This window comes from Copadichromis virginalis, linkage group LG7 (genome assembly GCF_057382275.1).
Source record: "Copadichromis virginalis isolate Kocher_CV1m ecotype Utaka linkage group LG7, C_Virginalis_male_GT1.1, whole genome shotgun sequence".
Lineage (NCBI taxonomy): Eukaryota > Metazoa > Chordata > Actinopteri > Cichliformes > Cichlidae > Copadichromis > Copadichromis virginalis.
Window position 1 is genome coordinate 25,736,905 of NC_140624.1, and position 10,939 is coordinate 25,747,843.

At 40.6% G+C, this 10,939-nt stretch overlaps 1 protein-coding gene across 2 annotated transcripts in view; it reads left to right on the forward strand.

Annotated features, from left to right (window-relative positions):
* LOC146705116 (chemokine-like protein TAFA-5) overlaps positions 1–9,870 on the forward strand; it is a 53,171-nt gene extending 43,301 nt beyond the window's left edge. For both annotated transcript variants that reach the window (XM_085462703.1, XM_085462702.1), the window contains exon 4: positions 3,688–9,870. In XM_085462703.1, the coding sequence (XP_085318829.1) occupies positions 3,688–3,696 (9 nt within the window). In that variant the 3' untranslated portion in view covers positions 3,697–9,870. The remainder of the gene's footprint in view (positions 1–3,687) is intronic.
* The last annotated feature ends 1,069 nt before the right edge of the window (positions 9,871–10,939 follow it).

A 10,939-nucleotide genomic window follows, 5' to 3' on the forward strand; every position in this document is an offset into this window, starting at 1 on the left:
TGCAGGCTGTGTAAAGATGCCCCAGAGACAATCCAGCACATAACAGCAGGGTGCAAGATGCTAGCAGGCAAGGCATACATGGAACGCCATAACCAAGTGGCCGGCATAGTGTACAGGAACATCTGTGCCGAGTATAACCTAGAAGTCCCGAGGTCAAAATGGGAGATGCCCCCAAGGGTGGTGGAGAATGACCGAGCTAAGATCCTGTGGGACTTCCAGATACAGACGGACAAAATGGTGGTGGCTAACCAACCGGACATAGTGGTGGTAGACAAACAGAAGAAGACGGCCGTAGTGATCGATGTAGCGGTTCCCAATGACAGCAATATCAGGAAGAAGGAACACGAGAAGCTGGAGAAATACCAAGGGCTCAGAGAAGAGCTCGAGAGGATGTGGAGGGTGAAGGTAACGGTGGTCCCCGTGGTAATCGGAGCACTAGGTGTGGTGACTCCCAAGCTAGGCGAGTGGCTCCAGCAGATCCCGGGAACAACATCGGAGATCTCTGTCCAGAAGAGCGCAGTCCTGGGAACAGCTAAGATACTGCGCAGGACCCTCAAGCTCCCAGGCCTCTGGTAGAGGACCCGAGCTTGAAGGATAAACCGCCCGCAGGGGCGTGCTGGGTGTTTTTTTTTTTTTTTATATATATATATATATATATGTACCACCGGCAGATAGAGGAGGTGGCTGATATCCAGAAATCCTACCAGCTGGACTGAAAGACAGCACAGAGGCACTAATCATGGCAGCACAAGAACAAGCTCTGAGTACAAGATCCATAGAGGCCGGGGTCTATCACACCAGGCAAGACCCCAGATGTAGGCTGTGTAAAGATGCCCCAGAGACAATCCAGCACATAACAGCAGGGTGCAAGATGCTAGCAGGCAAGGCATACATGGAACGCCATAACCAAGTGGCCGGCATAGTGTACAGGAACATCTGTGCCGAGTATAACCTGGAAGTCCCGAGGTCAAAATGGGAGATGCCCCCAAGGGTGGTGAAGAATGACCGAGCTAAGATCCTGTGGGACTTCCAGATACAGACGGCCAAAATGGTGGTGGCTAACCAACCGGACATAATGGTGGTAGACAAACAGAAGAAGACGGCCGTAGTGATCGATGTAGCGGTTCCCAATGACAGCAATATCAGGAAGAAGGAACACGAGAAGCTGGAGAAATACCAAGGGCTCAGAGAAGAGCTCGAGAGGATGTGGAGGGTGAAGGTAACGGTGGTCCCCGTGGTAATCGGAGCACTAGGTGCGGTGACTCCCAAGCTAGGGGAGTGGCTCCAGCAGATCCCGGGAACAACATCGGAGATCTCTGTCCAGAAGAGCGCAGTCCTGGGAACAGCTAAGATACTGCGCAGGACCCTCAAGCTCCCAGGCCTCTGGTAGAGGACCCGAGCTTGAAGGATAAACCGCCCGCAGGGGCGTGCTGGGTGTTTTTATATATATATATTTTATATATATATATATATATATATATATATATATATATATATATACCTTTATGTTTCCTTAAGTGTTGTATTGAAGGCAGCCATGTGGTGGCAACCTGCAGGGGGATTTATCTATTTTCAGTCACACAGGGAGAAAATGACAGGAGTAAATCACAGTCTACTCACTCAGAGAAAAATCCAGTTCTCCTTGGAGAGAAGGGAATCCATTTACTTAGGATGTGAAAGTGACACAATGCAATTTAGAAACTGAATATTATGGGGTTTTTCTCCCCTTTTCTCTTTCAAACATAAAATAATACAGCTGCTTGTTTTTAGCTTATCAGCAGTAGACACTTACAGGGATTAACTTACAAAGGTAGATATAGAAAATTCTATATCTCAAGTGCACATTATCCAGTCTGTCCCAAACTTGACATGCTTGACGGAAGTCCAAGTCTGGAGATGTCTATGTGCCAATATTAGGTAACACTTATGGCACCATGTAGTGGTACAGGAAATCAGCAGAAGGCGATAATCATCCCATGTACATCAAATTTTCATTGGTGGTTCCACAGATGATATACTGTGGCATGGCATATAATTAGTAGATATTCTCCAGCAACACCTAGTGTTGGGCTTAAAACACTCACATGACAACATGAAACTCCTCGCCTACAACCCAACCGACCTGTAATATGGATAGAGTGCAGCATGAGTGGATGTGCACAGAGAAACGAGGGCCTGATAAATGCTGTTTGCAACTTTAATTTGAAATTAATATTTTTATGAGAAGCATATTGAAGTTTATCATCATCATTATGCAAACAAAATGACTGAGATAAAATGATCATTTTGCCACATTCAATTTTGAATTGTGAATTATAACACCCTTTACATTTGATTATTACTTTTGCGATAATCCAGTAGCCCTGTTTGGTTTCAGACAGTGATAAAGAGACAGCATTTAAAGTTTTTACTGCAGCTTTTTTCTCATTGGCCATCAGAAATGATGAATTTCATGGAAAGAGTTGGTTGTAATAAGGGTATTGTGTCAGCAGTGTATTTTGGCCTAACGCAAGAAAATCCAGTTGCTGAGTGCACAAGGACGACTTTCTGAGCTCAGTTGCCTCCTCCACCTACAAGAAATCTGCCATGCTTACTCTGAGTGCAGGCAACAGATGCTCTAAATGCACCTTCACTTGATGGTAATCAACTGTGAGCAGAGCATTTTAAGAGCAGTTTGAATGTTGACGTCATTTCAAAGTTATACATCATTCTCAGTGTAATCTGATTCCTCCAGCTCTTTTAGAATTCCAGCGGCAGTCAAACAGGATGGACATGAATAATTCAGAGAAGAGCTGTTCAGAAGTAGTGCCGCTGCTACTTCATCGTCACTTCGTTGTGAGGCTTCAGCTAGAAGCAATTACAAAAGGGCTTCTTTTCCAAAGTAAATATCTATTTTCACTAAGTTTCATGTTCTCCTTTATTTGGGGGGGGGGCATGCCTGCTGTATGAGATTTATTCTGGTAATGTTCAGCATTATAAGCAGTTCATAATTCTAGTGATGCTGCTTTTCTTACTGTCAGAAAATCTACTAAAAGGGCAAAAAGTATCAATGAAATGATCTAACAAAAGTATTGAATTGCATTAAATGTTTAGGAGTTACAGCGATTCTTATACAGGCAATAAGGAATTCAGTTGCTGATTTCATGCTGTATTTGGTTTTATTTTCATTGACTGTTTTGTTAGGTTTAAACACCATAACTGCTTGGTAATGATTAGGTAAGGGTAAGGAAAAGATTGTGATCTGGTTCTCAGTAGGCTCTTTCAATCCAGACATTGAAGAGTTATGATAAAAGGTACCCATGAAAGCTACGCCAAAATTTGGGATTATAGATTACAGAAATAACGTAATGTAATAACATAATATTGGAATCTTGGAATCTTGGAATTCCACCCTCACAGTTCAGTCTTGGGCTCATCAGATCAGATAATGTCTTCCTCATGCTCATAGTTCCTCGTAGTTTTTTAAAAAGCAATTTGACAAGCTGCCATATCGTTTTACTAACAAGTCCTCTCCCTGTGGTGGCAAGAATTGCTGTTGAGATCCTTTAATCAGGTTCTCTCATCTCTTCAGAGAACTTCTGAATGTCTGTTGACTTGGAGACTTGGAATTTCTTTCTTGATCAATGGCCCCTCTTTATGTCTCCTAAAAGAGAAATATTCCTAATGTTGCTTAAATCTGTCCTCTAGGTCTCCTGACACTGACAACTACAACAACTACAACTCACCAGAAAGACAGGTTCCCATCATCCATTACCCATCATCAGCTAGCGGACCATCCTCTCCAGCTTCAGTTGCTGAAGACCAATCACAGAACACCGCAGCCTTCAGAGTCGCAGGTCAAAGCACCAGCACTTCCTGTTTGATGCATCGGTGAACTCTGGAAACTGAAGCTTAAACTTCTTTTGGGGAAAAACAGTGACTGTGTTCATTTTCCAAGAGATTTGAAAAGCAATTTTAGTGCATTGGATGGATATCTTTTTTGTGGCACAAAACTCTGTTTCATTTTTACATACCAAAGATGAACAGAGCCCACGAAGACATGTTTTTGGAGGGGATGAGACATTCAGAATGCCACTATACCTACTATATCTTTGCATAGAAATGAAAATATTGTATAATTATCTACTACATGGCTTAACTAAGAAAAGTTTTAAAAAAAAGTTATAAAGAGTTATTTAAAAAAAAAATGTGTTTCTGGATGAAGAGAGATGAAGCTGTTGTTTCTGTTGAGACACTCTGGCTATGTGCTGGACATCAGTCTGGTAGAGAGGATAAAAAATCATATCTGACATTTTTATGATAGAAACATCAAGACTTGCACTTTATGTAGACATTTGAAATGTTGTTTTACAGATAGAAATTTCCATCGACCAGGCAGGAACACTTTGAGTGTGGTAACAAGTAGAAAAATATACAGTAACTGTTCAAACTGATGCGCATACTTAAAACAATGGAACTAAGTGAACCTCAGACAGTTTTTATAGTACTTGATTTTGAACCTCTTTGGGTTCACTTTTATGTTATATCAGACATTACAATTGTCAAAGATTTCAGTTTTATTGTGCAGGTAACAACTGAGGCAGTGATGCTGATAAATGCATGGAACTTCAGCAATGTGAACTCACCTAATTTAATTTAGACATAAATTAAATTAGGACATAAATTAAATTAGGCAGCACGGTGGCGTGGTGGTTAGCACTGTTGCCGCACAGCAAGAAGGTCCTGAGTTCAATTCCAACATCAGGCCGGGGTCTTTCTGTGTGGAGTTTGCATGTTCTCCCCGTGTTTGCGTGGGTTCCCTCCGGGTACTCCGGCTTCCTCCCACCGTCCAAAGACATGCAGCTTGTGGGGATAGGTTAATTGGATAACCCAAATTGTCACTAGGTGTGAATGTGCAAATGAATGTGAGTGCGAATGGTTGTTTGTCCCTGTGTGTTAGCCTTGCGACAGACTGGCGACCTGTCCAGAGTGTACCCCGCCTCTCGCCCTATGACAGCTGGGATAGGCTCCAGCGCCCCCCGCGACCCTGAAAAAGGATAAGCGGAAGTGAATGGATGGGATGGATAAGTAACATCAGATATTTCAGGAACATAATATTGTCTCTTCAGATAAAACAATGCAGTGTAGTAGCTCCCGATGGTTACAGGTCACTATCCCTCATTAAAAAACCCCATCAAACTACAGATTTATAGAGGATTCCTGGCCATTCCACCAGACTACATTGTATATTCTTCTACATTTTTCTATATTTGGCCAACATGCAATTTGCAATGACGATTTCAGTTAAGCAAGGAATTTCATACCACACACTATTTCTGTTTGAGAGCAGAACACATAAGAACACAATAGATTTTCAAGTTCCAAAGTTAACAGTTTTATACATTGTATGTTAGTAGAAAGCCATGCTTGACTCATGTTTGAAACCTGTTGTTATTCAAAGCTTGGTCTGACAGTTATATTGTTTTTAAGCTGGGACTGAGAAGGTGTTTTCATTTTGACCACTTTCTGATGGGTTACCTTTCAAATACTTACATATCATAAGTAATACTTAAAGTAATAACTGATCATTTGTTTACATCAGTTATGAAATATTACCTACATTTTTCCACCTACTGTCATTAAAAATCAAGTTGTGCATTAAGCCAATAAATCTACAGTAGTAAACAAAAACTGGTTGACACCAGCTCTTTACAGATAGCAGAAGACAAATATGAAGTGTTATGTGAAAGAGATGTTTCAAACCTGGGCAAGCTAATTTATAGGAATTAAAATCAGTTATTATACAACTATACACTAAGTAAAAAAAAGAAAAAAGCAAAAACAAAAAATAAACAAAAAAGTGACATTGATTTATTTTCCCCCTTCAACAGCTAAATGTATACCAACTCTAACAATTCCATGTTTCTGTAGGTCATCGCCTTATCTCACTCTTATTCAGCAATGGGAAATTAAGTTGTTGTTCCCTTGTTCTGTCCTTATGGAACCATTTTTTCACTAAATAGAAAATGCAGTTTAATTGCCTATCTTCCCAAATGTTTTCTTCTGGTGACAAATTAAATACTTTTATATGGAAAATAACAAGTGCAGGGAACAAATCCGCAACTATCTCAATATTCACTATTTTTAGGGTCTTGACCAATGTTCCCTCTAAGCTGCGCACGTGTGCAATTGCGCACTGTTTGCACGATCTCTGCGCAGAGAAAGTCTGTGTTACGCACACAAAAAGAATTCTAACCTGAATTGAAATTAAAGTAAATATGTGCTAGTGTTTTAGCTAGCAAAGCGGCGTGGCTGATGTGGAGTGAAGCCACGTTAATGACAATGTGTACAACCATTGGAGATGTGAGCAGGACAGACGGAACAATTGACGGAGTGTGTGGACTTTATACCAGCTTTTAAATTGTGTTGATAGGCCACGTAAAACCAGAGTTATGATAAAAAAAAAAAATGCAATGTTTGGTTTTCTTCCTGAATACTATCGTTCTTTATATTTATTGCGGGGAGAAACGGTAAAAACGGCGTTTTATAAGGAAAACGCTCGAAAGCGCTCTCCACCTGTGAGCAAAGACGAAACCAAAACACCCCACCCTTTCCCATTGGTCGAAAAATGTACCATGTCGACCAATCAAAACATGGCATTTAGTTGTTAAGAAACGGGAAGTTTTAGGAGTGACAGCGGTGTTTTGAGTTGTGAGAGATTTGCAACGTTTAGCGCAAATCTTGTGTAGTTAGCGTGTAGTGTAGTCAATAGTTTTGTTGTGTGTGTCAGAACAATGAGGCGACTGCTGAATGTTACAGGTGTTACAGGAGTGATACATCTCCTGCTGTCAGGCCTGCAGTGTTGGGAAGGTTACTTTTAAAATGTATTCTATTACAGAATACAGAATACATGCCCCAAAATGTATTCTGTAACGTATTCCGTTACGTTACTGAATGACAGTAACGTATTCTGAATACTTTGGATTACTTAATATATTATCATGCTTTTTACAACAACGTGAATGTACTATTGCTGTGTGATTTATTACTATTACTGAAGGTCCGCGACTCCGAACTGTAGTAAAGGGACCTCTGACTAATACGGCGGGGTCCCTGTCGGCTCGTAGCCGAAAAATAGCTTTACTTTGTTGTGTGGGTCAACTTTTCTTGCGAGAGACAGAGAGAGGCGTTGAAAGACTGCTCCAACGGAACTTATTGTTTTCGGATGAAAACACGAACACGGTGTACAGTCGAGTCTTAATAGCTTACTTACAACTGGGCTCGTCAGGCACTCTTCTTGGCTGCAGTGGTTATTATTATATTTACATGCTTCCAGCTCCCGTTTTTCCTCGATGACAACTCGTACCTTTCCACTCCCCTTTTTCTCCCTCCTCGCGCTCACAGACACATAACGTGTATGGCAGTCCATTCTCCCTGCAACACGGACTATACTGCCCATGATGCTACATTCTTTAGAGCTATGCTTGTAGCATTCTGCCTGTTAGCTTAGCACAACAACAACAACAACAACAACGAAAAGGCGCTCTCTCACCCAGGAAACACACAGTCGCACAGAGAGAGCGAGCGTCGCCCTGTAACCATGGCAACCGTAACGCTGCCGCCTGGAACAACAGAACGTAGCTGTCAAACAAAACCCAAACAGTCCTGACCCGCGACAAAATGAAACAGGAAAGTACCGCAGTGTAATCCATTTATTTCAACAAAGTAACTGTATTCTGAATACCACCTTTTTAAACGGTAACTGTAACGGAATACAGTTACTCATATTTTGTATTTTAAATACGTAACGGCGGTACATGTATTCCGTTACTCCCCAACACTGCAGGCCTGCAGGTATCATGTTGTTCTCCTTTATCTCATAGTGGACAGAAATTTTTTGGAGTGGCACAAAGAATTTGTGTGGCATCAAATTTGATGCAGAACAGCTGATTGTTCTGTAAATAGTTCGAAATGTTTATTTAAAAAAACAAAAAAAAAACACCTTGGCTGCATTTTTAGGTAAACAGCTGCAAAAAACTTTGTTTCCAAAACTCAGTAACTTTTTTGAAGAACTATATAATTAATTGCCCAACATTGGTCATTATATACTTTATTTGGCAGACAGGGTTACAGGACTCTCTCCCAGACCACAGACTCATAATACAAGTCAGAGCTCTATTTAAAAAAAAAAAAAAAAAATTGTGTTTTCAAAATTGGAGTTCAAGTTATTTTTACTTCTAATAATGTTAACATACTACACAGGTCATGAATGTGGCAGCACGAGGTGAGAATAAAGTAAATACTCTTCGCAACGGGAACAGACGGTAAAAGCAAAGCAAAGCAGCAGCACTTCAGTTAGCGTGGCATTGCGTAAAACTAAGGCCCACACTTCCTGCAAAGCATAATAAGTTATTACTATAAAAGAATAAAAGGCAGAGATTGTAACAAAATTGAATTACGTACCGAGTAAACCGCGTCATGAAACATGAGCAGAGTGGCTCATAGGAGGCTTCTACAGCTATGACCTAAAAACAATATCTGTTTACCACCAAGTAAGGTAATGTACACACTACAATGAGTGAACACCTACCAGCCACGATGGAGGCTTCAGAATGATCTCTACAACACCAAAGGGAAGTCAGGTGACCAAAAAGGAGATCACAGGTAAGCGATCCAGGAATGCTCAAATGGCCACTATTTATACTAGCGCCCCCTAATGTGCCAGGCTGAAAGTGGGTTGAACCAAGGAATAATGTTCATCCTGCCACATGAACAAGATTTTTTTTTAATTTTCATTGTAAGTGGGCTAAAGCAGTTAATTAAAAGTAGTCTAACAGAAATGTAAATGCTGTAATTTGATTATTTTAATAAACCATGTAACTTGGATGGATTCGATGCTGGCGTGACCACAGTGCACACGTCTAATGTTGCTCACAGTGGTCCACGGGATCGCTCAGGGAGTTTGTGTGTTCGCTCAGACAAATAAAAAATTAGAGGGAACATTGGTCTTGACATGAGGTGGGAATAATGTTAGCTTCAGGTTTCTCATTTTAAACTTTAATTGCAGATGAAAGAACAAGGGAATTCTGTCTTTGCCTTTCAGTGTTATCAAAATTTACATGGTAATAGGGATAATTGTCACGGGCTGTGGCTTCAGACAGTATTTGCAGAGAGGACCCAAAAGCAGACACTCAAGGCAGGGCAGAGCTTAACTAAAGGCAAGCAGTTTATTAAAGGCAGGACAAACACACACACACACACACACACACACACACACACACACACACACACACGGGAAAAAGGAGGTTAAGACACTAAACTGAACAGAAAGCTAAACACTAAGAACATGGCACATAAGGCATACAACACCAAACAAGAGGCATGGAAAACCTGAAAGATGGTAGGAAGATGGACAGACAATCCAACAAGGTAAAAAAGATACATGGCACAAACACACACAAGGGTGAATAGGAAAAGGCTGTTCATCTCAGCATGGGAACATAGCTGAGGTGAACGAACATAATGAGACGAGGTAAGCAAAACTGAACACATTGAACACAGGACAGGAGACCGTCAAAATAAAACAGGAAACACACTGAGACTGAGACAGACAGGCTTGACACTGGGGTCAGGGAAGAAACAGACATGGGAACAAGGCGTGCACAGGAGACAAATCACAGCAACACGACTAACACGCACAGAGGGCGAATACTCAGCAAAAGAATCATGATTGCAAAATAAACAAAAATGCTGGGTCAGTGACCCAGCACCCTGACAATAATACCTATGTGGGACAACAAACCAGTGTGCAAAGATGAATGTGGGAAGCTTATGACTATCCTCTGTTTTCTTTGGGTCAAAATAAAATAAAAATGTGTTTTTCTTTTCAGAGATGAGCTTCTGTTTTTCAGTATATACTGTCCAACTCATTTCTCCAAAGAGTAAAAAAAAAAAAAAGGAAACTCCTGGCTGAAATAGAATTTATCCTTTAACAGGGTTTACTTGAATTCTCAGGATGATGGTATTGTTTCTAATTGTTTCCAGCATAAGCTCTTGCATTTTTATCTATGTATGTAAGTAGTTATTTATTTAATATACAGAATAACAACAACCAATAAGTTTGCTATTATGTTATTACTGTTTCCATTTTCAAACATATAAAACAGCTGATAAACATCCACTTATGTCCATTAATTAAGGCTTGTTAAATGATTGTATGTATATGAATGAGGTCAGCTGTTATTCAGTTCTCTGGTTTATGTTGTTTTCTCTTCATGCTGGAAATGGGATATAATCTCTCATGTGTCTCTCTGTCTCCCTCCTCTCTCCTTCTGTATGAAGAGCTGCACATTACTAGCACTAATGTTCACAATCAGCAACTAGAATTGTAGTGGGTGTATAATGCTGCATGAATCAAATGCAATACTAAATCTGATATTCAAATCAAATTTCTACTGGGACTTACCAGGTGCTTGGAGGTGAGACAGGAGCTTCTTTCCAGGTCTTTATTCATTCGTTTACTCTGTGTCATGGCACTTTTATGTTACACTATCACAATATTTCCACGAGTGTCTGTCTGAAAATGGGAGTCATTATCACCATTTTAAACCTATAATTGCAACTGGCCTTCTACTTTGCATTCAAACATACTGTCTTCAGATGTGAAAATTACTTCTGAGAAAAATGAGATCCACATATAAGGGACATTCGTTTTAAATTTTGATAGAACACTGACAGTATAATGTCCTCGTAAGTGGATATCAGGCCCTTGAAGAGCAAAAAAATTTAGTATTTTAGAAAAGAAAGAAAGTGTACTTTATTGATCCCCATGGGGAAATTCCTCTCTCCCATTTAACCCATTCACTCAGTGAAGCAGTGGGCAGCTATTGGGCGCCCAGGGAGCAGTGTGTAGGGACGGTACCTTGCTCAGGGGTACCTCAGGGTAGCTGTTCACCCATAT